This window comes from Aulonocara sp. 'chitande type north' Nkhata Bay, linkage group LG18 (assembly GCF_057382095.1).
Source record: "Aulonocara sp. 'chitande type north' Nkhata Bay isolate Kocher_YH1m ecotype deep benthic linkage group LG18, A_spYH_male_GT1.1, whole genome shotgun sequence".
In the NCBI taxonomy this organism is placed as follows: Eukaryota; Metazoa; Chordata; class Actinopteri; order Cichliformes; family Cichlidae; genus Aulonocara; species Aulonocara sp. 'chitande type north' Nkhata Bay.
Window position 1 is genome coordinate 5,450,319 of NC_141361.1, and position 27,658 is coordinate 5,477,976.

The window sequence follows — 27,658 nt, forward strand, 5'->3', positions numbered from 1 at the left end:
ATAAAACCATTTTACTCAACACTGCACTCGAATTTTAGCATTTTTTTTTACTCAGTCATAAAAAGATTCATCTTAAAATATGTTTTAGAGACATTTTTATTACTTTTTTCTTTCTTTCTTTTCTTGTTGTTGTCCCGTTTCGTTTTTTAGCCATCAGAATTATTGTCTGAAGGCCAAAAAAGATGCCCAACTAACTTAATTTACCAAATGGACCATCACGGCCTTGCCATATTGGTCCATTTGATCAACCTTTGTTATTATTTATTTATTTTAATTTATTTTCAGTTGTTACAGATAGGACAGACATGACTGGGGGATAGGAAGGAAGGAAGGAAGGAAGGAAGGAAGGAAGAAAAGGGGAAGAGGGACAGTGAGAAAGGGCACCTGTTGAGAGAAGAAAATAAGAGAAAACAAGCAAAAAAGAGAGCAACATAATAACACAACACCATTGCAATAATCTAGCTAAGTGTAAATAACAGTAAATATTAAATACTGAATGTGATTGTGCAGCACGCAAGATTGACATCGCATAATGTGGTTTGAGGTAGCAGCCAAGAAAGGTGTAGCTTGTGTGTGTGAACACCTGTGTGGATGAGTGCTCGTCTATTCAAAAGGCTTCTCCATGTAACGATCTGCTAGAAGGTGTGGGGAGCCACAGCCCCGTCCCCCAGGGCATGAAGCAGGCATGGAGGAGATCCAGGCCCCAGACATCCAGAGGCCCCCAGAGTGCGAGCGCCCAAAGAGGACCACCGGAGGTGCAACCGTGCCACCTTCCTGGGAAGAGCTGAGGAGAACCCCAGATGAGGGGTCACCCAACAGCCACAGAGCAGAAGCCAGAGGGGGCGGCAGTGACGTACACGCGGGCTCTGCCGGCAGTCAGCTGTGCCAGAGTGAATCGAGCCCCCGCAAGGGGCCCGACCGAGCCACAGGCACCAGGCCCCACCAAGCAGCCGTACCGGGGAGTAAGCTGGTACAGACCTGAGCGTCCAGCCCTGGACACCAAGAACGCACCGATGTCTGAGGGCATCAGCCACCAGCAGGGAGTGTGGTGAGGGGAAATAAGCCTCCATACCTTGGAGGGCCTGAGATGTTCCAAGGGGGTGGAGTGTAAGACCCGAGCTGACATATAGACACAGACGAATAGGCGCACACAGACCTAAACATGCATTCCCACCCTCATGCACACATATACAAATACTCGGCGCTCATCCAACCTGGATACAGACACAAATGGACACTGTACATGTACTGTACAGCACGGCCCCTCCTGAGAACCCTCAATGTCTACATGCATTTAAAACTGAGAGGTGGGCACCGGCGCCAGAGGTGAGGTTGAATACAAAGACTGTCCTCTGGACACCGTATAACATGCCCGATCCCAAGGCCCTATATGTATGTGTTATGAGAGTGTGAGTAATGTGGATGTCTAGGTTGTGGAATAAAATCAGTCTGCTGATAAAACAGTGAGCACAGTGAGAAGATCTTCACTGAGCTGATCCAGCTCATCTCATAAAATTGAGGCACAGGTGACCAGGAGGGGACAGAGGGGGAACGACCTTTTATTGCTTTTTTCTACAACAATTTCTTAGTTCAGCTGCAGTATTTGATATCCTGTAATGACTAAAATGATAATTTAAACTAATTTACATAAAAAGATTGTCTTTTAAATGTTAAGTTTATTTAACAACTTTAAAGGCTGAGCAGTGCTATTTTTAAATGAAAAACTCACAGGCTCACATGTTCCAGGATTGAATTAGTGTCTGATAACCCTCCCTCTTCCTGCTCTCTAACTCAGCACCTCCTCTCTGTCCACATGTTCCCTTGTTCCCTCCCCTTCTGATCTGCAGTTTGAAGATGGGTGCAACCAACATGTGGTGACGTATAAGAGCTGACAGATCCCATTCGCTACAGAAACCTATGTTGTTTAGATCAGAGCAGTTTCAGTTCTGAGGAAGTGAAACTCACACAGTCACTGACACTGTTGGGTGAAATGGCGCAGAAAAGTGTTCAGCTGGACCGAGAAACCTTCTCTTGTTCGATCTGTTTGGATCTACTGAAGAATCCGGTGACTATTCCCTGTGGACACAGCTACTGCATGAAGTGTATTGAAAGCTTCTGGGATGAAGAGGAAAAGAAGAAAATCTACAGCTGCCCTCAGTGCAGACAGACTTTCACAGCGAGGCCTGTCCTGGAGAAAAACACCATGTTAGCAGTTTTAGTGGAGGAGCTGAAGAAGACTGGACTCCAAGCTGCTCCTGCTGATCACTGCTATGCTGGACCTGAAGATGTGGCCTGTGATGTCTGCACTGGAAGAAAAATAAAAGCCTTCAAGTCCTGTTTAGTCTGTCTGGCATCTTACTGTGAGAAACACCTTCAGCCTCATTATGATGTGGTTCCATTAAAGAAACACAAGCTGGTGGAGCCCTCCAAGAAGCTCCAGGAGAACATCTGCTCTCGTCATGATGAGGTGATGAAGATGTTCTGCCGTACTGATCAGCAGAGTATCTGTTATCTCTGCTCTGTGGATGAACATAAAGGCCACGACACAGTCTCAGCTGCAGCAGAAAGGACTGAGAGGCAGAGAGAGCTGGAGGTGAGTCGACAAAACATCCAGCAGAGAATCCAGGACAGAGAGAAAGATGTGAAGCTGCTTCAACAGGAGGTGGAGGCCATCAATCAGTCTGCTGATCAAACAGTGGAGCACAGTGAGAAGATCTTCACTGAGCTGATCCATCTCATCCAGAAAAGAAGCTCTGATGTGAAGCAGCAGATCAGATCCCAGCAGGAAACTGAAGTGAGTCGAGTCAAAGAGCTTCAGGAGAAGCTGGAGCAGGAGATCACTGAGCTGAAGAGGAAAGATGCTGAGCTGAAGCAGCTCTCACACACAGAGGATCACATCCAGTTTCTACACAACTACCCCTCACTGTCAGCACTCAGTGAGTCTACAGACTCATCCAGCATCAATATCCGTCCTCTGAGCTACTTTGAGGATGTGACAGCAGCTGTGTCAGAGGTCAGAGATAAACTACAGGACATTCTGAGAGAGGAACGGACAAACATCTCACTGACAGTCACTGAAGTGGATGTTTTACTGTCAGATCCACCAGAGCCAAAGACCAGAGCTGGATTCTTAAAATATTCATGTGAAATCACACTGGATCCAAACACAGCAAACAAACAGCTGTTATTATCAGAGGGGAACAGAAAAGTAACATTTATGAAACAAGAACAGTCTTATTCTGATCATCCAGACAGATTCATTTGGTTGTCTCAGGTCCTGAGTAGAGAGAGTCTGACTGGACGTTGTTACTGGGAGGTGGAGTGGAGAGGGGGAGTTGATGTAGCAGTCGCATACAAGAATATCAGCAGAAAAGGATTGGGTAATGAATGTGTTTTTGGATGGAATGACAAATCTTGGTCATTAGATTGTAACAACAACAGATATATATTTCGGTACAACAACATCCAAACTCGTGTCTCAGGTCCTCGTTCCTCCAGAGTAGGAGTGTACCTGGATCACAGAGCAGGTATTTTGTCCTTCTACAGCGTCTCTGAAACCATGACTCTCCTCCACAGAGTCCAGACCACATTCACTCAGCCGCTCTATGCTGGACTGAGGCTTTACTGTTATGGAGACACTGCTGAGTTGATTAAAGTGAAATAGACTGAAGTCTTTCATATTGTTGTAAGTTTAAATCTGTATTTTAGTTCCCTTTTAGTTTCTCTCCATCATTATTGTGGTATTTATGTGCTGCACATAAATCAGATGTCAGTCAAACATTATGGGCAGTACCTCGACATCTTCAACATGTTGTCTTGATGTTTTTACGTTTTATAGGTGGAGCTCTTTCCTGTGTCTGTTCAGCCATGGAGACTATCAATGCTTATGGATATTTTTATTTGAAAAATTTCTCCACATGACAACATAAACTTCTCTATCTTCTAAATGTTTACTGAATATTTTTCTTAGGTATTTGTATGTTGTTGTTTCTCTTCACTGATCTTAACAGAGAAGTCTACAGACCTTCCTTTATCACACAGATTTTATTCTCATTTGTACATTTATAAAGAAAACAATTAATTACAGAGCAATAAGAAATTTTAAGAAAGTGCACTATATCATAATTTATAGTAAAGTGTATTAAAGCATCGTTAGTTAGTCACTTATTTAGTTTGGAGCTGTATCATCTGACACTGTAGAAACATTTCCTCCAGCTTCAGCACAGAATGTTAAAAACAGAACTATTAATGAGAACAAACAGTAGGAACACAGTATCAGCAAACATCATGGCTTAAAATGGAGAGTAAAAATCTAAAAAGAAATAAACAAATTAGTAAAAAGGATTTCCTGTTGACATGTTATTGGTCCTATCTTGTCTGCAGCACCTCCAGGATGCTTCTTATATGTTTCTGGTTATTTTTGCACCAATTTTAGTTTTTGTCAGTAGGAAGTTCAAGTTCAACTCAGTGTGTTTGTTTGTTTTTTTCAAACTGATGCCTGACCTTGAACACCAAACATCTGTCAATAAAGCAATGATATAAAATGCTTATATTAGTACTGAAAAACTGCATATCCACTTTACAAATATAAATAATGATATAAATCCACAGCTGAACTGGAGGAGCAGCTGATCTAGTTCACTCATGTGTTTCTGGACTAAGAGTTGGAGCAAATACCTTATGATTCAGTGATGTTTGTTTTTGTTAAATATTTTGTAGATCCAAGAGTGAGTTTGACTCATGATGATGATGTTCCGAATTAAACAAAGTTGGTCACAAATTCTTCAAAGCTGTTTATTAAGAATATATTCACTTGGACTCATGAGACAGGCTTGTGATCCAAGGGAGCCATCAACTGGACAATTACTGACATGACAACAAAAAAGCTAAGTACAGAGGGGGGAACAGAGGTGAAAATACTTGCTTTAAAGGATTGTAATGTTTCCTTTTAAAATAAGTCTCTAAGGTCAGACAAAGGGACAGAAACTCATAGCTTTCTACCAGCCCAATGACAAAACTATAAGTTGTTTTTTAACATCTACTTTTTCATCTATTTGGCAGTCACAGTGAAAAGTATAAACATTGGCACGCTTTGTCTTGTGATTCTGCTGTTCGTAAAAAATGACCATGCGCAAAGTACCAGACTTTAAGGCTTTGACTTGATGCCAATGGCCTGAGGAGGACAGTATTACCCTTGGACATGTGTAGTCTGCCGTCTACTCAATAGAAGAAGAAGAAGCGCGGAAATGGCACAACTGTCTTCAGTTTCTGGGAGAGTTTAACAATGAGAGACTGATGATGCAGAAGAAATCTCCGTGGTTAAAAACATTAAAAACAGTCGTCCAGGATGATGAGATCCGCCACTGGCTCAGACTGCTGTATATCAGCCGGAGACCCGAGATGAAGTCACGCAGCAGGTATGTAAAACTGTGATGTTCTCAATGAACTAACACAGGAACGATCTGAGCTCAGTCTGTAAGCTAACAGGCTAAAATCAGAGAGCAGCTAATCAAACAAGTGCGTCCGTTTTTTTTAAAGGTCAACTTTTAACAATAGACTTTCATGAGACACATCAAAACCAAACAGGGAGGGAAAGCTTCGGTTTTCTGCACTGTGCCACAGTTCGCTGTCTGCTTCGGTTCACGACGCCTCACTCCGGGGCTACAGACAGTTCTCTGCCGCCTGTGGTGCTCCTCACCTCCGTCTGCACCCACAGACTTCCCGAGGTGGAGGCAGGCCGGCAGGGACTTTGAGAGATGGGCTTTACTTTTAAAAATACCCCTTAATCAGGGTCTAACTCACTAAAAGATGGCCACATGTCTCTCTCCAACTTAATCTCTTTCTTTTAAGTAATTGTTTTTCATTGAAATGAAATTAATTGTTCAATAAAATGATTACATTTATAATTTAATTAAAGTTAAATTAATCAAGGTGATTTTGACTTTGCTAGTTAACAGGAAGAGAAACAAACTTACACAGGATAAAATGAAATTTGGACCCAGCAGAAAAAGTCAGATCACAGACAAACAGAAACATTCCTCTTTGGCTAAAATAAAATGCAGATTATTGCTCATCTGCAGTTTTAATCATGGTGAATAATTTATGATTCAGCCAAGTAAGATTCTTCTGTGTGGAGGTTTTTCCCCTGTCAAAAGGCATTGACCATTACCTTCATCTAAACATGGAATTTAAGTCATGTAGTTGCCGTTGTTTGTTTTTAAAGAGGTCATAATATTTTTGTGATGGTAGAAATTGATCTTCAAAGTAATAGTTATAAAGTGAATTAATAAGACTTTCCAACAAAGAGAGGGAGTCACATGGTGCTTCTGAAACATTTGTACAAACCTCTCTCACATATGTGAGCAACATGCTCACAGTGTACAGCCCTGCTGACTGAGGCTGCACCTTTACCTGTCTAATCTTTTTCTTTTTACTTTGTTCCTCAAGTCCCACATCAACATGAAGTGTAAGGAGGAGGAAGATCTGGCTGGCCAGCAGGTCTGGAAGCAGGAGAGGAACTTCAATCTGGACCAGGAGGACACAGATCCCCCACAGATCAAAGAGGAACAGGAGGAACTCTGCATCAGTCAAGAGGGAGAACAGCTTGTAGTGAAACACGAGGATGAAGGCATCGTCGTCTGGAGCGGGGAAGAGCGGCTCAGACAGCTGCGTAACATCTGGAAACCTGAGAAAGATTTACAGACCAGCGGTAAAACTGTAATGGCTTTTCTGAAGTGTTAACATTAATATTAAACCTACAGTTTGTATCAGTCAGATCTATTTAAGGGAGATTGGTTATGGCGTCCACCTGAGTGGCAGTGAGACTTCGAGCTCCGACCTCAACGTCCTTTGCCTACGCCCAACAGCGGTTAAAATCCAATCTTTTAGCGGCTGCCTCACCGACTTAAGCTTCTGTTCTGATCTAAACAACCAAGATGCCGACCAAACATAGGTCCAAGCCTAAAACAGCCGGAAAGGATGGATCAGACGATGACCCTAACAACGAACCTGAAACCGAGAAAATGGAAGGCGCTAGTGCTAGTGCTCAACAGACCGAGGCGAGTGTTTTGGCCGCAATTCAGTCGTTGAAAGTACATTTCACTGCTCAACTGCAAGAAGTTAAAATATCAAACCAAGAAATAAAAGAGGCGATTGGAGTGTTTTCGGAGAGGCTCACCTCCGCAGAAACTCGCATCAGTAAAGTTGAAGACGACGTCTCTTCCCTCGTAAGTAAAGAGACTTCCCTTCATAAGAAAATTCAGGAACTACAGTTAAAGGTGGACGACCTCGAAAATAGAAGCCGGAGATCTAATCTGAGACTCGTCGGATTGACTGAGAATACTGAACAAGGAGAAATTACAATATTCTTGCAAACTTTCTTAATTGATGTTTTGGGACGAGACGCGCTCCCATCCCCACCTATCATTGAACGAGCACACAGACTACAAGGGCGAAATACTCCAAATGGCCCACCCCGTGTGATCATCATGTAATTTTTGAATTATCAAGACAAGATGAGGGTGATGAGAGCGGCACGTCTGAAGGGAAAAATAACGCACAACGGACATCACATTGTTTTTTCCTGATCTGTCAACGGAAGTCCAGAAACAACGGAAACAATACAACCAGGTAAAACAACAACTCCGTGAAATGCATATAAACTTCGGACTGATCTTTCCAGCAAAAATGAGGATTCTCCACCATGACAACAGGCTCCTCTTCCACACACCAGCGGAGGTGGAAGATTTCATGCGAAAAGTCCGGCAACAAAACGAGGGATAAACTTCACGCCCACTCAGAAACGCTACATCAAATATATGCAACTCTGATGAACAACTCCAAACCGGACATATAACGGCTGCTGGTGTACAGGTATGATATAGATGGCCTTAGGTATGCTATGTCTAAATCTTTTCATTCAGTTACATTTGTATGGCCACTTCTTTAGTTAATACGGTCGGACCTAAGTTTGTAACTTCAATCATGAGGACGCTCTATCAGCTCCTTCACACGGATCTGATGCATAACCAATCCGCTATGACTTTGGGGGGGAAGGTTTTGAGATCTACACCGATGGAAGATCTCTGGGTTGTTTCTTTTTTTGTTGTTTTTTTCTTTTGTTTTCTGGTTTATAAGAGATTGTTTTTAAAGTGCAGTGCTCTTGAAATAACAACTTGTGAGTCTCGACAGGAGAGACGAGATGTAGTCAAACCCAGATTACTAAAGGTACAAACTGTATGAGTAGTTATTCAAATATTGATCTAATTTCCTGGAATGTAAGAGGCCTTAGAAAATATATTAAACTGAAAAGAGTAATGGATAGAATAAAACAATATCACCCAAAGATAGTCTTCATTCAAGAAACACACTTACTCGTGAATGAAACTGACCGGATAAGGAGGAGATGGCCAGGTCAGGTTTTCTTTAGCCACTTCTCAACACATGCTAGAGGAGTGGCAACACTCATTCATAAATCAGTACCCATGTGTATTAAAAAAAACCATATTGGACCCCGCAGGGAGATTCATTATTCTACAATGCTCCGTGCTGAATCAAGATTTAATATTAGTTAATGTATATGGCCCCAATATTGACGACTCCAACTTTTATAATAATCTATTTCTCTCTATTACAGACCTTCACGGTGAGATAATTGTTGGGGGGGACTTTAATTGTACCCTAGAGCCCAGGCTTGATAGATCATCAGGCTTAGACTCTTCCCATCCAAAATCTAGACAAGTCATACAACACTTTATGTTTGAATTGAATCTTAAAGATATATGGAGATTAAAAAATCCAACAGGGAGAGAATATTCTTGCTACTCAGCCAGTCATAATAGCCGCAGTCGCATAGATTATTTTCTTATCTCAAACTTTCTTATCTCCAGAATTAACAGCTGCTCATATAAAAGTGTGCTTATATCTGACCACTCAATAACCACGCTTAACTTCTCAGTCACAGCAGCTTTTAGACGTAACCCTATTTGGCGTTTAAGACCACACTGGCTGCACAATCAAAATATTTTGGAATATGTAGGCAAAAATATTGATGACTATTTCTACTTCAACAAATCCGAAACTACAGCCTCAGTAAGATGGGAAGCTTTTAAGGTCTTTATTCGTGGACAGATGATAGGCTACACCAAAAACAAAGCAAATAAAAACTATACTGAGATGTTGGACCTCGAAGGTCAAATAAAAGAAGTGGAACTTGAGATAAACCTGAATGACTCTAAAGAAAACCAACAAAAACTTTTAAGATTAAGAGCAAAATACGATAAATTAACTACTGAGAAAGCCTCAGCCGGACTATTTAGACTGAGACAGACCTACTATGACCAAGGGGAAAAGGCAGGAAAACTTTTGGCATGGCGTATAAAAACGCTACTGAACGAACAAACAATAAATGAAATTAGAACTGCAGACGAAAATATCACAGATCCTCATAGAATAAGTGAACTCTTTGAACACTACTATTCACAACTATATACTTCAACAGGAGATACGACTCGAGAATCACTAGAATCCTTCTTTGACTCAATAAGTACCCCTTTACTTTCTGAAGAAGCCCGATGCGAATTAGACTCTCAGTTATCGATGAATGAACTCTCCAATGCAATCGATAAATTAAAAATGGGAAAAACTCCCGGCCCAGATGGAATTCCACTAGACCTTTTCAAAATATTTAAAGATAAATTAATATTCCCTCTGTACGACATGCTGGTGGAAAGCTATGATTCAAAAGAGCTTCCCCCCTCCTTGCGAAATGCACTTATAACGGTATTCCCTAAGCCTGGGAAACCGCCTACAAAATGTGAATCTTATAGACCAATTTCACTAATAAACTCTGATGCCAAGATAATAAGCAAAGTACTGGCAAACAGACTTGAACGGTACCTTCATCTTCTTGTTGATAATGACCAAAATGGGTTTGTAAAAGGCCGACAAACGCAGCATGGGATTCGCAGAGTACTGAATGTACTTTACACAAACTCAGAACAACTAGACATGGCTCTGCTTTCCTTAGACGCAGAAAAAGCTTTCGATAGGGTCGAACATAATTATCTCTATAAGGTACTATCTCAATTCGGCTTTGGCAATTACTTCATGACCTGGGTTAAAATATTATATAATAAACCTATAGCCTCAGTTAGAACCAACAATATTATATCTAGACCATTCTATCTAGGTAGAGGTACACGTCAAGGCTGTCCCCTCTCACCTCTTCTTTTCGTCCTAGCAATAGAACCACTGGCTATTGCGATAAGGAACAACCAAAACATCTCTGGCATTAGAACAAATAATATTGAGTCTAAAATTGGATTATTTGCAGATGATATTATTTTAATGCTGTCTAAATTAAAGAGTTCAATTCCTCAGCTACTTAAAACAATTAACTTCTTTGGCAATATCTCCGGTTATAAAATTAATGAATCCAAATCGGCCATCCTCTTTTTTAATCATTCTGAAAGAACTAAACCACCTATTCAAACAACGTTTCAAATTGCCAGAGACAGTCTCACTTATCTAGGTATAAAAATCACTCCAAAAATTAACGCAAATTATTCTCCTACTATCAACTCTGTTGTTGGCTTAATCAATAGATGGTCTATGCTACCAATCTCGATGATTGGACGTGTAAATATTCTCAAAATGAACATCCTTCCAAAATTTCTATATCTCTTCCGAGTCATTCCTCTCAACCCTCCAGATGACTTCTTCACAAAGACAAAAACAATATTCAGTAAATTCATTTGGAATAACAGACGAGCTAGACTGCGTCTTTCGCTACTATATCTTCCGTATGACAGAGGAGGTCTCTGTGTTCCAAACCTCAAATGGTACTACTGGGCTGCCCAACTCTCTGCGGCCTCATGCTGGTTCTCAACAACTACCCTACCCTGGGTAAATTTAGAAAGGTCAAGTACTACCCCCTTACCACTCAGCACTTATCTGTACTCTGCAAAATATAAAGATCTGATGAAAGATACATCAAACCTCTTTGTTAAAAATACTATTCGTGTGCGGTTCGAGGCACTCGAGTTTAAAAATGAAATGCCAGCACTATCCCAATTCTCACCTATCTGGGGCAATAAGGCCTTTAAACCCGGTTGGAAAGATTTGGGCTTTAAAATATGGGCCGACAGAGGCCTGTGCAAAGTTGCAGATCTATTTGACAAGGACACCTTAATATGTTTCAATGGCTTGACTCAGAAATTTGACATTCCAACCAAACATTTCTTTAAATTTCTTCAAATCAGAAGCTTCATTTCAAAAACTCAAAAATCTCTAACACCGCCCACCCTAAACTCATTAGAGGATATAGCAATAAACCATCAGCTGAAGAAGGGTTTAATTTCTCGCTTCTACAATAACCTTAGAGACGGCTCTCAAATATCCTCAGAAAAAGAAAGACGCGCATGGTGTCAAGACTTAGAGTGTAGTATAACTACAGAGGAATGGCAAAAAGCTTGCTTGAAAGCTCAAACACAATCTATAAACACTCAATTTAAACTAATCCAGTACAAATGGTTAATGAGAACATATATTACCCCAACATTATTAAATAAATTTGACCCCAAAACTCCGGACATATGTGTTAAATGTGGGGAAAAGGGCACACTGATGCACTGCCTATGGGAATGCTCAGAAATTCAAAAGTTTTGGAAGGAAGTTTTAGAAATAATTGCACATATTACAAGTGTCAAATTGGATCCATGTCCTAAATTATGCATCCTAGGAATTTTCCCCGCTGAAATCCAGCTGAGCAAAGCTAACCAAAAAACCACAACCTTCTGCCTGCTACAGGCGAAATACAGTATAGCCAAATCATGGAGATCCACTAGTAGACCACACGTGAGAATTTGGTTATCGACATTGTCAAAAACCCTTGCTCTGGAGAAACTTACGTCTATGATAAAGGGTAAACATGCTTCCTTCAAAAAAATGTGGGGAAATTTTTTGTTATTTTTGGAAGGTGAGGAAATGATCGATAATGTACAGAAATGATTCTATCTATTTAACCTGTATGGAGAAGTAACGTCACAGCTGCTAAAGAAAACCTGGGGAACCTGCGATTGCTGGTCTGCTAAATAGAAGGACAGGAGAAGGGACGTGAAATTAAATGGATTGGAAACGGAAGAGGACGCAGCTTATCATTGCAACCACTAATCTGGATGCCTCTCTAACATGATATCCTTGGATTAAACTTCAGCCCGAAACCCTGGAATGTTATACTTGCTTGATTTTTTTTTTTCTCTCTGGAGCACTATCTGTAAACCTTTGCTTCAGGGTCTTTTTTTTTTTCTTTTGTTGTTGGGGGGTTATTTTGGGTTGCATATATTTTTCTGAAATAATATATGAATGATTTTCATGGGAGAGTATATATAATATATCTCTGTGTCCTCCTAACATTAATCATTTACGATGTACATAAATCATTATTATATACTCAGTTTTTTGTTTTTTTTTGGTTGATGGAAAAGTAATAAAGAATACAATTTTAAAAAAAGTCAGATCTATTTAATGTGTATTCGTGAAAACATGACAGGGAGTTTTAAATGGACTGGTTCTTATATAGCGCTTTTCTACTCAATCTTGAGCACTCAAAGCGCTTTACAAAACTTGTGCATTCACCCACTCACTCCCATTCGCACAAGCACATTTTTCTTAGTGCTTTCTACCAACATTCAGACACACATTCCACAGATCAAAGAGCAACTTGAGGCAACTTGGAGTTAGTATCTTGCCCAAGGATATTTGAAATGCAGACTAGGTGAAGCCGGGAATCGAACCGATCAGTAGATGATCTGCTCTACCGCCTGAGCTACAGCCACCCCCAATAGTGAAGATTATTTTGAAAAATATCAAGATGTAGATAAGTTTCGAGATCAACTCCAAAATAGATCATCAGTCAGTCAGTAATAAGTGAGTTCTTTTTTGTTTGAAAGGTTTTTTTTACTCTTAATGTTGCTGAAAAATGTCAGAACTCAAGTTCTCATTTGCATCAGAGTGCACAAATAACTTCATTTTTACACACTTTTAATTTCACCTGCAAATGTGAGCAACATGCCCTCATTACAGACTTTAACTAAAACTTTATCTTCTCAGAAGTGTTTTTCTATAATTACATTTTTTTTATTGTTCGTTTAGACCTCCACCAGCAAACTGCCTGTAAGGAGGAGGAGTTTGTCGCCAATCAGCAGGAGAGGAACTCAAGTCTGGACCAGGAGGACCCAGATCCTCCACAGATTAAAGAGGAACAGGAGGAACTCTGCACCAGTCAGGAGCTGGAGGAGATTGTACTGAAGCAGGAGATCAATAGTTTTATGGTGACTTCTAGTTTTGAGGAAAGTGACCTCAGTGAATCAGAACCAAACGATGACCAGCTCCTTGCTCTTAACTTTCCTGAACCAGAGCTTGAGGAACAGGAAGAAAACCAGCATGTGGACTCGGGATCAACTAGAAATGCGGAGCTGAAGAAAAGGAGACGTCACAAAAACCGAACAGATAAGTCTCGGAGTGAAACTGATACAAGTAAAAAATCTGTAAGCTGTGACACTTGTGGAAAAACTTTTCAGTGTAAATCCAACCTGACGAGACACATGAGAGTTCACACAAGTGAGAAGCCACATTCTTGTAGCACCTGTGGGAAAAGATTCATTTGGAAATCAGGATTGGAAACTCACGTAAGGATCCACACAGGCGAGAAGCCATATTTTTGCATCACCTGTGGGAAAAGATTTAATAAGAAATCCGGATTTGAAAGTCACGTGAGAATCCACACAGGCGAGAAGCCGTATTTCTGTAGCACATGTGGGAAAAGATTTGGTAAGAAATCAGGACTAGAAACTCATTTGAGAATCCACACCGGTGAGAAAGCGTATTCTTGCAACGTCTGTAGGAAAGAGTTTAGAGACTTGTCGACTATGAAAAGTCACAGAAGGATCCACACAGGTGAGAAACCATATATTTGTAGCTCCTGTGGGGAAAGATTCAGTTGGAAATCAGGACTGAATTTTCATCTAAGGATCCACCTGAGTGACAAACCAAATCACTGCAGCACCCGAGGTAGAAAATGACCTCATGCTCCAAGTCACGGTACATTTCCTGTCCACAGCAGTGAAGGGCACTCTATGTTGTTTGTTCCAGCCCTGACTTTATGTTTCTCTAAGCTTGATATTTTTTTTATTGGTCTTTAAAGGTGACACAAATATTTATTGAACATGGATGCTCTTTTAATATTTACCACAGAAACTTGTATTTCTTCTTCAGTATAGAAGAAAACAAACATGAAAATGAGTTTTTCATCACTTGTTCCTTGTAACAACCATGATGTGATTCCTTTTTATCAGCCAATAAATAAGTTTTGATACACAGGACTAAAGATTTAAAAAAGTTCAAGACAAGTATACAATTTTTATTTAAATATGTTTTCTTTGTGATTTATGTTAATGAAGGTTATACTTCAGCATGGCTTTGACCTGGTTGTCCTGGTTCTTCTTAGCAACATGTTGCAAGATTTGATTAAAAATGTTTGTGACTTATTTTGTGTATTGTGTAATCCCTGCTAAATAAAAGCAGTTAAATGTGCTATATTGGCTCATGATAAGTGTTTATATCATTTTGCCTAAATGCAAGTAAACTCAATGTTTGCCAACTCTGTGTGTGCAGTTTGCTTCATAAGTACAGTAACAGAACTTAAACTACATGGAGCCTATTTTGATTACATCATTACAGATGTAGATATTATTCATAGTTCATATTTCACAGTGTGCTGCAATCTTCTCCACAGACCTGCATTGCTCTCTGTTCAGACCCGTCATCTTCAAGATGTCCACTAGATGTCGTCAGAGTTCCCCCACTTTCCTCATCTATTGTGTTGCCATTACCTGAGCCTGCTTAAAACCTACAGTCCTTTACATATGGGTTCATTCAGGGTCATGTTTAGTGGGCAGGTTTAGTGCGATGAAGGAAACTCGTTTTCTTTAACTTTACCTCTCAGTAAGTAACTGGAGTAACAGACTCACTGATTCCTCCCCACCTGCTGGACATGAACCAGCTGACTGACACTTGTTTTCATTTTCTCATTCATAAAGTTGCTACCAGTTCAATTCATTTATATTTATATATAGTGCCAAAAAACAACAGTTGCCTCAAGGTGCTTTATATTGTAAGGTAAAGAATGTAAAAACCTCCACAATTGAACAAGCTGAAAAGAGCAAATGCTTGGCAGCAGTGGCAGAAACAGGCTGTCTGTCGTAATCACTGTAAAACACTAATCACTGGTCAGTCATTTGTTGTGTTGCAATCGGTTACACTGAGGGAAAAAATTTCACAACTGGATCTCGGAGATAATGTGAATATTTGTGAAAATATGTGAAGATGAGGCTGAAATAACTCTGAGACTCTAAAACATGATGAAATGCTTACATATTGAAATGTGTGTAGTAACATGACCTACAGCTTGTTTAAGAACTCGTGATTTTTTCCCCTGTTGGCATAAGGTGAAATCCTGCATAAAGGAGGTGACCTTTGCTCCCTGACTCAGACGTGATAAACATGACCCAAATCATTCACGTTGGTGCCAAATAATGTTTTGTTAAAGTTTAACAAGCTTTCCCAGCCTGAAACTGCCAGACAAACAAATCACCTGTTGGAGATGCTGGTTTAGCTCCCTGGGTAAAGTGGGTGACCCAGATGCTAAAGCCCAGCTATGACTCCTGCCTGAGGACTTTTAGTCTTGGTTTGCATCCAACTTTTCTGCCACAATAGTTCAATTTTCTTAATAAAACACCAAATTACAACAAGTTACCTCGAGGCAGTTTATATTGAAGGCACTTTATTCGAAGGTAAAGATCCGACAATAATACAGAGAAACAACAGGTAGAAGCAATGGAAGATTGAAAATAACGGTTGTCATTACTTTTCATTCAGTCATAAGATACAGAAACACCATCTGTTGTGTGTAAAGATGAACAGTAGGGGTAGGGTGATTTTCACCAGATCAAAGCCATGGATTCACAATTATGGTTTGGTGCTGTTGAGTACCTGGATAGAAAATGCACATGTGGAATGGTAGAAAGTGTTCAGCATGCTTTGATGATCTGCTTCAACTATGCTGGGGTGAGCATTACAGACTGCTTCTTAAATTTAATAACCAAATTGCATCAATGGGGAACTATAAATTCTACATTTGGATTTCTGATTATTATTTCTGGCTGATTTTCATTAGATCGACCTGAGTAGGGCAGCGACAGATGTGTGCGGTCCAGAAGTAGAAGAAGAAGAAAGAGGAGAGCAGAAATGATGACATTCTAGGCTCGCTTTTCACCTTTGATGTACTCTTAGCAGGAAGACTTTGGTTTGGTGATGTGTTAGAGATAATTTAGTGGTTGAAGCTACTGTGGACTGACCAGATCTGCCATCAGCTCAGAGTGCTGGATATCACCGCAAACCTGAGACAAAGTCATACAGAACAGGTGTGTAAAACTGTGATGGTGTCAGTGAAATAACACTGACTCATGCAGGACTCTGATAAAAACTCAGCTTGTGGGCTAACAGACTAAAATCAAAGAATGCTTCTCTTTTTCTCCATCCATCCATCCATCTTCAACCGCTTATCCGAGGCCGGGTCGCGGGGGCAGCAGCCTAAGCAAAGAGGCCCAGACCTCCCTCTCCCCAGCCACCTCCTCCAGCTTATCCGGGGGAATACCAAGGCGTTCCCAGGCCAGCCGAGAGATATAATCTCTCCAGCGTGTCCTGGGTCTGCCCCGGGGCCTCCTCCCGGTGGGACATGCCTGGAACACCTCACCCAGGAGGCGCCCAGGGGGCATCCTTGTCAGATGCTAGAACCACCTCAGCTGGCTCCTTTCGATGTGGAGCAGCAGCGGCTCTACTCTGAGCCCCTCCCGGATGGCCGAACTTCTCACCCTATCTCTAAGGGAGAGGCCAGCCACCCTTCGGAGGAAGCTCATTTCCGCCGCTTGTATCCGCGATCTCGTTCTTTCGGTCACTACCCACAGCTCGTGGCCATAGGTGAGGGTAGGGACGTAGATCGACCGGTAAATTGAGAGCTTCGCTTTTACACTCAGCTCCCTCTTCACCACGACGGACCGGTGCAGCGTCCGCATTACTGCAGCTGCAGCCCCAATCCGTCTGTCGATCTCCGGCTCCCTTCTCCCATCACTCGCGAACAAGACCCCGAGATACTTGAACTCCTCCACTTGGGGCAGGAACTCATCCCCGACCCGGAGTGGGCACTCCACCCTTTTCCGGCTGAGAACCATGGCCTCAGATTTGGAGGTGCTGATCCTCATTCCCGCTGCTTCACACTCGGCTGCGAACCGTTCCGTTTTCTCTTTTGTTAAAAACTTTGAACATCCAGTGAGACACAGAGTAAAGTGACTTTCCGAGATTGTTTCTTCTTCTACAGATTCAGATAAATGATGTCATTTTGAGCCAGGAAGAACATTTCCATCATAAAGTAGAAGACTTTTATATTCTTTATTTATTTATCTGGTAAAAAGTCTCATTGACTTTAAAATGTCTTTTTCAAAAGAGATCTGGCCAAGACCAGAAGCTCCAGTTTTCTCTGCTTCTGTTTGCAGCAGAGCAAAAAGGACAGAGAGCAAGGGACGAGAGAAGACACGAGACAAAGACATGAACGGGACCAAATACTAACCAAGACAACCTAAACAACAAATACTGAATAAATTCAAGAGCGTAAGCCCTTGAATTCTGATTTAATAAAGTAAATCAGAATACTTTATTAATCCTGAAGGATTAATAAAGTATTCTGATTCTGATAACTAGGAAACATAAGATACACAGAGAACAGAATAATGATTAAACAAGACTCAAAAAACCACAAACACAAAACACTGGGTCAACGACCCAGGTACCCTAACAGCCGAGGGAAAAGATGACCTCCTATTCACATCAGTATGGTATATTTTACTCCCATATCACTACTCAAAGATCATATTTTATTGTTGTAGGTTGTGGAGGTGACACACACACAAGCTGTAGTTCAACAATGACTTCATTCCTCTATTGACCTATAAAGAGGTCTTGTTACATAAGATTAAAGCTGGAAACTGACACACATAAGCCCAAACACATTGTGTTATTGTGGACGTTGAAGTCACTGCATGTGTTTTTCATGAAGATTAAACTTTCCTGTGCTGTTGGTTCTTTGTTTAATTCTGTTGGTTCTTACTTTTTTGTTCCTAAAGTTTAAACTAAACTCTTGTTGGATACCAGGTGTTCATTTAATAAAGCTGCAGGTTCAAACTTCTAACTGCATGAAAATGTAATGTGTAATGTCATGTGTTTCTAAGTACCATCATTGATTTTGGTCATCAAATCAGCCATTACTCATTTAATTTGATGTAAATTTCCCCTAATTTGCATATTCAGATTCAGTATTCAGTACCACATGTGAAAGTGACCCAGATCAGATTTGAAAATATTGGATTTGTGCCGTTCACACTGTCGTAGCATGATCGGATATAGGGTCGCATAGGGTCAAAAAAATCGGATTTAATGCGCTTTCGCCTGCAGTGTGAATGTAGCCTTAGTTAGTTCTTAGACTTTGGTTTCTGTGTTCCCCTCTATTTAGTGTCTGTACCGTGTCTCTGTGCATTTCCTGTTTTATTGTGAAGGTCCATGTCTTATGTTAGTGTGTTCTGTTCACATTTCCCCTGTCTCGTGTAGTCAATTAGGATCAGCTGTGTCTTTGCCATTCCATGTCTCCCCCTGTGTGTATTTATACTATGTGTCCTCGTGTGCTCCTCGCCGGTTCATCTGTGTTTTTTCCTGCATCATTCTGTGTCGTCTCCCTGCATCTCCATTTTAGGTTTCAGTTCTGTGTTGTGTTAGTTTTTTCCAGTTTAGGTTTCACCTCCTGCTGGCCTCCTTCGCCCGTTCCTAGATGCCCCTGGTCTCATATCGCACTGGACTTCATCACTGGTCTCCCACCATCCTCAGGTAACAGTTATTCTGACCATCATCGATCGGTTCTCCAAAGCTGTGCATTTCATTGCTCTGCCTAAGGGGATTAGGTGCAAGAGTTGTTAAAATGTATAATTAAATAATAGATGAATTCAATAGCAAACTGTGCCTCGTTCTCAGATGGACAGCAAGTGGAATGTGATAGATGAGATGAGGAGATGGAAGGAAGAAGAGAGGCAAAGAGTGATTCACAGGCAGAGCTTAGTTTATTTCCCAGTTTTGTTGCCTTATGGTTCCAAGCGCCGTGACCAATCTTTGCGTTTTATTATTATCTCATAACACTTGTTTAATCAGCTACCCTCTCTCCTGTGGACTGTTTAATCTCTACAGTCTCAGATCAACACAGCCCTGCCCTCCAGCACTATCAGCAGCAAGAGCAGAAGCAACCCCCCAAACAGCAACATTGTACCCATCAGGTAAAAAATGGGCTACGTTTGCTTTGCATTGTGCCCACCTGATGACAGTGATGTAGTGTGATGTGATTCCATATTAGATTCTTGATGAATGTGGGTTGTTGTTCTTCAGCCTGCTTCTATGTGCCCTTTTTAACTGTGAGCACCCGCCCCTTTAAACATCTCTGCACTGCCCTGACTAAATGTATATATAAACTGTCTCTATGGTTTACAGTCTGAGTCTGACAAGCTGTCAGCTGTTCATTTCTGCTATTTGAATTGTTAAAAGAAACAAACTATTCATTTAGCAGATTAACAAAAAGAATAGAGAGGCATCCAGTTATTGACATTTATATTATTTAGTTAAAGGTTTGAACAGAGAACAATTAAACACAGAGCCTCTTCCTGCTTTCTGGAATGAATCACAGCATGAAAACCCTTCCTCTTCTTCCTGCTCTCTAGCTCAGCACCTCCTGTCTGTCCATATCGTTCTGTGTTCCCTCCCCTTTAGATCTACATTATGAAGATGGGTGTAACCAACATGTGTTAGAGCTGGCAGGCCCCATTCACAGCAGCAACACTTGTTGTTCAGATCAGACCAGTTTCTATATTAAGGAAGTGAAACTTACACAGTCACTGACACTGAGAGGAGAAATGGCGCAGAAAGGAGTTCAGCTAGACCGAGAAACCTTCTCTTGTTCGATCTGTTTGGATCTACTGAAGGATCCGGTGACTATTCCCTGTGGACACAGCTACTGCATGAAGTGTATTGAAAGCTTCTGGGATGAAGAGGAAAAGAAGAAAATCTACAGCTGCCCTCAGTGCAGACAGACTTTCACAGCGAGGCCTGTCCTGGTGAAAAGCACCATGTTAGCAGTTTTAGTGGAGCAGCTGAAGAAGACTGGACTCCAAGCTGCTCCTGCTGATCACTGCTATGCTGGACCTGAAGATGTGGCCTGTGATGTCTGCACTGGAAGAAAAATGAAAGCCTTCAAGTCCTGTTTAGTCTGTCTGGCATCTTACTGTGAGAAACACCTTCAGCCTCATTATGATGTGGCTCCATTAAAGAAACACAAGCTGGTGGAGCCCTCCAAGAAGCTCCAGGAGAACATCTGCTCTCGTCATGATGAGGTGATGAAGATGTTCTGCCGTACTGATCAGCAGAGTATCTGTTATCTCTGCTCTGTGGATGAACATAAAGGCCACGACACAGTCTCAGCTGCAGCAGAAAGGACTGAGAGGCAGAGAGAGCTGGAGGTGAGTCGACAAAACATCCAGCAGAGAATCCAGGACAGAGAGAAAGATGTGAAGCTGCTTCAACAGGAGGTGGAGGCCATCAATCAGTCTGCTGATCAAACAGTGGAGCACAGTGAGAAGATCTTCACTGAGCTGATCCATCTCATCCAGAAAAGAAGCTCTGATGTGAAGCAGCAGATCAGATCCCAGCAGGAAACTGAAGTGAGTCGAGTCAAAGAGCTTCAGGAGAAGCTGGAGCAGGAGATCACTGAGCTGAAGAGGAAAGATGCTGAGCTGAAGCAGCTCTCACACACAGAGGATCACATCCAGTTTCTACACAACTACCCCTCACTGTCAGCACTCAGTGAGTCTACAGACTCATCCAGCATCAATATCCGTCCTCTGAGCTACTTTGAGGATGTGACAGCAGCTGTGTCAGAGGTCAGAGATAAACTACAGGACATTCTGAGAGAGGAATGGACAAACATCTCACTGACAGTCACTGAAGTGGATGTTTTACTGTCACAACCAGAGCCAAAGACCAGAGCTGGATTCTTAAAATATTCATGTGAAATCACACTGGATCCAAACACAGCAAACAAACAGCTGTTATTATCAGAGGGGAACAGAAAAGCAACATTTATGGAACAACACCAGTCTTATTCTGATCATCCAGACAGATTTACTTCGTATAAACAGGTCCTGAGTAGAGAGAGTCTGACTGGACGTTGTTACTGGGAGGTGGAGTGGAGAGGGGGAGGAGTTGATGTAGCAGTCGCATACAAGAATATCAGCAGAGAAGGAGATAGTGAATGTTTATTTGGATGGAATGACAAATCTTGGTCATTATATTGTAACAACAACAGTTTTACATTTTCGTACAACAACATCCAAACTCGTGTCTCAGGTCCTCGTTCCTCCAGAGTAGGAGTGTACCTGGATCACAGAGCAGGTATTTTGTCCTTCTACAGCGTCTCTGAAACCATGACTCTCCTCCACAGAGTCCAGACCACATTCACTCAGCCGCTCTATGCTGGACTGTTGGTTTACTGTAATTATGGAGACACTGCTGAGTTGATTAAAGTGAAATAGACTGAAGTCTTTCATATTGTTGTAAGTTTAAATCTGTATTTTAGTTCCCTTTTAGTTTCTCTCCATCATTATTGTGGTATTTATGTGCTGCACATAAATCAGATGTCAGTCAAACATTATGGGCAGTACCTCGACATCTTCAACATGTTGTCTTGATGTTTTTACGTTTTATAGGTGGAGCTCTTTCCTGTGTCTGTTCAGCCATGGAGACTATCAATGCTTATGGATATTTTTATTTGAAAAATTTCTCCACATGACAACATAAACTTCTCTATCTTCTAAATGTTTACTGAATAGTTTTCTTAGGTATTTGTATGTTGTTGTTTCTCTTCACTGATCTTAACAGAGAAGTCTACAGACCTTCCTTTATCACACAGATTTTATTCTCATTTGTACATTTATAAAGAAAACAATTAATTACAGAGCAATAAGAAATTTTAAGAAAGTGCACTATATCATAATTTATAGTAAAGTGTATTAAAGCATCGTTAGTTAGTCACTTATTTAGTTTGGAGCTGTATCATCTGACACTGTAGAAACATTTCCTCCAGCTTCAGCACAGAATGTTAAAAACAGAACTATTAATGAGAACAAACAGTAGGAACACAGTATCAGCAAACATCATGGCTTAAAATGGAGAGTAAAAATCTAAAAAGAAATAAACAAATTAGTAAAAAGGATTTCCTGTTGACATGTTATTGGTCCTATCTTGTCTGCAGCACCTCCAGGATGCTTCTTATATGTTTCTGGTTATTTTTGCACCAATTTTAGTTTTTGTCAGTAGGAAGTTCAAGTTCAACTCAGTGTGTTTGTTTGTTTTTTTCAAACTGATGCCTGACCTTGAACACCAAACATCTGTCAATAAAGCAATGATATAAAATGCTTATATTAGTACTGAAAAACTGCATATCCACTTTACAAATATAAATAATGATATAAATCCACAGCTGAACTGGAGGAGCAGCTGATCTAGTTCACTCATGTGTTTCTGGACTAAGAGTTGGAGCAAATACCTTATGATTCAGTGATGTTTGTTTTTGTTAAATATTTTGTAGATCCAAGAGTGAGTTTGACTCATGATGATGATGTTCCGAATTAAACAAAGTTGGTCACAAATTCTTCAAAGCTGTTTATTAAGAATATATTCACTTGGACTCATGAGACAGGCTTGTGATCCAAGGGAGCCATCAACTGGACAATTACTGACATGACAACAAAAAAGCTAAGTACAGAGGGGGGAACAGAGGTGAAAATACTTGCTTTAAAGGATTGTAATGTTTCCTTTTAAAATAAGTCTCTAAGGTCAGACAAAGGGACAGAAACTCATAGCTTTCTACCAGCCCAATGACAAAACTATAAGTTGTTTTTTAACATCTACTTTTTCATCTATTTGGCAGTCACAGTGAAAAGTATAAACATTGGCACGCTTTGTCTTGTGATTCTGCTGTTCGTAAAAAATGACCATGCGCAAAGTACCAGACTTTAAGGCTTTGACTTGATGCCAATGGCCTGAGGAGGACAGTATTACCCTTGGACATGTGTAGTCTGCCGTCTACTCAATAGAAGAACAAGAAGCGCGGAAATGGCACAACTGTCTTCAGTTTCTGGGAGAGTTTAACAATGAGAGACTGATGATGCAGAAGAAATCTCCGTGGTTAAAAACATTAAAAACAGTCGTCCAGGATGATGAGATCCGCCACTGGCTCAGACTGCTGTATATCAGCCGGAGACCCGAGATGAAGTCACGCAGCAGGTATGTAAAACTGTGATGTTCTCAATGAACTAACACAGGAACGATCTGAGCTCAGTCTGTAAGCTAACAGGCTAAAATCAGAGAGCAGCTAATCAAACAAGTGCGTCCGTTTTTTTTAAAGGTCAACTTTTAACAATAGACTTTCATGAGACACATCAAAACCAAACAGGGAGGGAAAGCTTCGGTTTTCTGCACTGTGCCACAGTTCGCTGTCTGCTTCGGTTCACGACGCCTCACTCCGGGGCTACAGACAGTTCTCTGCCGCCTGTGGTGCTCCTCACCTCCGTCTGCACCCACAGACTTCCCGAGGTGGAGGCAGGCCGGCAGGGACTTTGAGAGATGGGCTTTACTTTTAAAAATAGCCCTTAATCAGGGTCTAACTCACTAAAAGATGGCCACATGTCTCTCTCCAACTTAATCTCTTTCTTTTAAGTAATTGTTTTTCATTGAAATGAAATGAATTGTTCAATAAAATGATTACATTTATAATTGAATTAAAGTTAAATGAATCAAGGTGATTTTGACTTTGCTAGTTAACAGGAAGAGAAACAAACTTACACAGGATAAAATGAAATTTGGAGCCAGCAGAAAAAGTCAGATCACAGACAAACAGAAACATTCCTCTTTGGCTAAAATAAAATGCAGATTATTGCTCATCTGCAGTTTTAATCATGGTGAATAATTTATGATTCAGCCAAGTAAGATTCTTCTGTGTGGAGGTTTTTCCCCTGTCAAAAGGCATTGACCATTACCTTCATCTAAACATGGAATTTAAGTCATGTAGTTGCCGTTGTTTGTTTTTAAAGAGGTCATAATATTTTTGTGATGGTAGAAATTTATCTTCAAAGTAATAGTTATAAAGTGAATTAATAAGACTTTCCAACAAAGAGAGGGAGTCACATGGTGCTTCTGAAACATTTGTACAAACCTCTCTCACATATGTGAGCAACATGCTCACAGTGTACAGCCCTGCTGACTGAGGCTGCACCTTTACCTGTCTAATCTTTTTCTTTTTACTTTGTTCCTCAAGTCCCACATCAACATGAAGTGTAAGGAGGAGGAAGATCTGGCTGGTCAGCAGGTCTGGAAGCAGGAGAGGAACTTCAATCTGGACCAGGAGGACACAGATCCCCCACAGATCAAAGAGGAACAGGAGGAACTCTGCATCAGTCAAGAGGGAGAACAGCTTGTAGTGAAACACGAGGATGAAGGCATCGTCGTCTGGAGCGGGGAAGAGCGGCTCAGACAGCTGCATAACATCTGGAAACCTGAGAAAGATTTACAGACCAGCGGTAAAACTGTAATGGCTTTTCTGAAGTGTTAACATTAATATTAAACCTACAGTTTGTATCAGTCAGATCTATTTAATGTGTATTCGTGAAAACATGACAGGGAGTTTTAAATGGACTGGTTCTTATATAGCGCTTTTCAGAATCAGAATCAGAATCAGAATGGGTTTATTGCCAGATGTTGAGGTTTACAACATTAGGAATTTGCTGCGGTGCTTCAGTGCAAACAATAAGAATTAAAGTGCTATGTAGAAAGAAAGATATGTGCATGAGATATACATGAGATATATACATGAGAATAAGAATTAAGAGTGCTACGTAGAAAGATATATACATGAGTGCAGGTGGTGATCAGTGCCAAACATGGAATGATGCAGTGACACAGCATAGGGTCATGTGTTAGTGGTGGGAACAGTCATACGGTTATTGTTCATGTGTCCAACAGCAGAGGGGAAGAAACTGTTCTTATGGCGAGAGGTTCTGGTGCGAATGGACCGGAGCCTCCTGCCTGAGGGGAGCAGGTCAAACAGACTGTGTCCAGGGTGAGAAGGGTCAGCTGAGATCCGGGCTGCACGCCCCAGTGTCCTGGAGGTGTACAGGTCCTGCAGAGATGGGAGTCTGCAGCCAATCACCTTCTCAGCAGAGCGCACAACACGCTGCAGTCTCTGTTTGTCCCTGATAGTGGCTCCAGCGTACCACACAGTGATGGAGGAGGTGAGGATGGACTCGATGATTGCAGTGTAGGATTGCATCATCGTCCGTGTTGGCAGGTTGAATTTCTTCAGCTGCCTCAGGAAGTACATCCTCTGCTGGGCTTTCTTGATGACGGAGGTGATGGTGGGCTCCCACTTCAGGTCCTGGGTGATGGTGGTACCCAGGAAGCGGAATGAGTCCACAGAGGTGATGGGGGTGTCAGTCAGGATGATGGGGGGGAATGTGGAGCTGTGTGCTTCCTGAAGTCCACAATAATCTCCACTGTCTTCTGGGCATTCAGCACCAGGTTGTTGTGGCTGCACCAGGACACCAGACGTTCAACCTCCCTCCTGTAGGCAGACTCATTCCCGTCAGAGATGAGCCCAATGACGGTGGTGTCATCTGCGAACTTGATTAGCTTGACAGACTGGTGGGTGGAGGTGCAGCAGTTGGTGTACAGGGAGAAGAGCAGAGGAGAAAGAACACAGCCCTGAGGGGAGCCGGTGCTGATGGTCCGGGAGTCCGAGACATTCTTTCCCAGCCTCACGTGCTGCTTCCTGTCCGTCAGGAAGTCAGTGATCCACCGGCAGATGGGATCAGGCACATTCATCTGGGAAAGCTTGCCTCGGAGATGGTCTGGAAGGATGGTGTTGAAGGCAGAGCTGAAGTCCACAAACAGGATCCTGGCGCAGGTTCCTGGGGAGTCCAGATGCTGCAGGATGAAGTGTAGGGCCATGTTGATGGCGTCGTCTACATTATTTCTACTCAATCTTGAGCACTCAAAGTGCTTTACAAAACTTGTGCATTCACCCACTCACTCCCATTCGCACAAGCACATTTTTCTTAGTGCTTTCTACCAACATTCAGACACACATTCCACAGATCAAAGAGCAACTTGAGGCAACTTGGAGTTAGTATCTTGCCCAAGGATATTTGAAATGCAGACTAGGTGAAGCCGGGAATCGAACCGATCAGTAGATGATCTGCTCTACCGCCTGAGCTACAGCCACCCCCAATAGTGAAGATTATTTTGAAAAATATCAAGATGTAGATCAGTTTCGAGATCAACTCCAAAATAGATCATCAGTCAGTCAGTAATAAGTGAGTTCTTTTTTGTTTGAAAGGTTTTTTTTACTCTTAATGTTGCTGAAAAATGTCAGAACTCAAGTTCTCATTTGCATCAGAGTGCACAAATAACTTCATTTTTACACACTTTTAATTTCACCTGCAAATGTGAGCAACATGCCCTCATTACAGACTTTAACTAAAACTTTATCTTCTCAGAAGTGTTTTTCTATAATTACATTTTTTTTATTGTTCGTTTAGAAGCAATAGTGGAGAGACCGGCTGACTGCTGCAGAAGAAATCTGCTCTGAGGTTAACAGAACGTCTGATCGTCCAGTATGAGATCAACCTTCAGCAGAGACTGCTGGATATCAGCCGGAAACCCGAGATAAAGTTACGCATAACAGGTAAAACTGCGATGGTCTCAGTGGACTAACACAAGAATACAACTCATGTAGGACCTGATCAGAGCTCAGCTTGTAGGCTAACATACTGAAATCAGGGAGCGGCTAATCACACAAGTGCGTCTCTTTTTTACGGTAAACTTTTAGCATTAAACAAACCTTGAGACCGAGAGAAAGTGCCTTTATAGAAGATTTATTTAGAAGATTAAGATAAAGGAGGCAGGGAGGGAAAGCTTCTGTTTTCTGCACTGTGCCACAGTTCGCTGTCTGCTTCGGCTCTCTGACCCTCACTCCGGGGCTACAGACAGTCCTCTGCCGCCTGTGGTGCTCCTCACCTCCGTCTGCACCCACAGACTTCCCGAGGTGGAGGCAGGCCGGCAGGGACTTTGAGAGATGGGCTTTACTTTCAAAACTACCCTTTAATCAGGGTCTAACCCTACAAGACCATCGTGCCTCCCCCACCATCCTCACCTCATTTTAAAATGTATATTTTTCAACTGAATTATATTTGGGTTCAAGAAAATGATGAAGTTTTTAAAATAACTTTGTAATGTTCTAATAAACAGTCTTAACTCGAACTAAATCAGCTCAAATCTCACAGATGTCAGTGTTATTCACAAAGCATGGAAACATAGTTGTTAGTTTTGAATGCAGCCACAGCAGGCAAACTATGGCTGCATGCTCCAAAGAACAGGAGCACAGTAACTGAACACACTCTTA

At 41.5% G+C, this 27,658-nt stretch overlaps 3 protein-coding genes across 7 annotated transcripts; all 3 read left to right on the forward strand.

The window, feature by feature from the left end:
- Window positions 1–1,951: 1,951 nt before the first annotated feature.
- LOC147307790 (tripartite motif-containing protein 16-like) lies at window positions 1,952–3,670 on the forward strand. 2 transcript variants are annotated; one of them, XM_086273049.1, is made up of 2 exons: window positions 1,991–2,100; window positions 2,164–3,670. In XM_086273049.1, exons 1-2 carry the CDS (start codon window positions 1,991–1,993, stop codon window positions 3,662–3,664), a joined length of 1,611 nt encoding a protein of 536 aa, XP_086129175.1. In that variant the 3' UTR covers window positions 3,665–3,670. The 2 variants fall into 2 exon arrangements, with proteins under 2 accessions (XP_086129176.1, XP_086129175.1); XM_086273050.1 differs by having other exon boundaries at window positions 1,952–3,670.
- Window positions 3,671–6,724: 3,054 nt separating this feature from the next.
- On the forward strand, window positions 6,725–14,659 carry LOC147307791 (uncharacterized). Its single transcript, XM_086273134.1, has 2 exons — window positions 6,725–7,872; window positions 13,153–14,659. The coding sequence occupies exon 2, from the start codon at window positions 13,329–13,331 to the stop codon at window positions 14,079–14,081; it is 753 nt and encodes a 250-aa protein (XP_086129260.1). The 5' UTR covers window positions 6,725–7,872; window positions 13,153–13,328; the 3' UTR covers window positions 14,082–14,659.
- A 5,262-nt stretch (window positions 14,660–19,921) lies between these two features.
- On the forward strand, window positions 19,922–21,748 carry LOC147307792 (tripartite motif-containing protein 16-like). 4 transcript variants are annotated; one of them, XM_086272995.1, is made up of 2 exons: window positions 19,922–20,393; window positions 20,664–21,748. In XM_086272995.1, the coding sequence occupies exons 1-2, from the start codon at window positions 20,061–20,063 to the stop codon at window positions 21,732–21,734; spliced, it is 1,404 nt and encodes a 467-aa protein (XP_086129121.1). In that variant the 5' UTR covers window positions 19,922–20,060; the 3' UTR covers window positions 21,735–21,748. The 4 variants fall into 4 exon arrangements, with proteins under 4 accessions (XP_086129121.1, XP_086129120.1, XP_086129119.1 ...); XM_086272994.1 differs by having other exon boundaries at window positions 19,922–20,357; window positions 20,436–21,748; XM_086272993.1 differs by having other exon boundaries at window positions 19,922–20,170; window positions 20,234–21,748.
- The last annotated feature ends 5,910 nt before the right edge of the window (window positions 21,749–27,658 follow it).

What these genes read in the sequence shown, in the direction of transcription:
- LOC147307790 (XM_086273050.1), top strand. Translation starts at nt 1,991, where the DNA reads ATGGCGCAGAAAAGTGTTCAGCTGGACCGAGAAACCTTCTCTTGTTCG.
- LOC147307791 (XM_086273134.1), top strand. Translation starts at nt 13,329, where the DNA reads ATGGTGACTTCTAGTTTTGAGGAAAGTGACCTCAGTGAATCAGAACCA.
- LOC147307792 (XM_086272992.1), top strand. Translation starts at nt 20,061, where the DNA reads ATGGCGCAGAAAGGAGTTCAGCTAGACCGAGAAACCTTCTCTTGTTCG.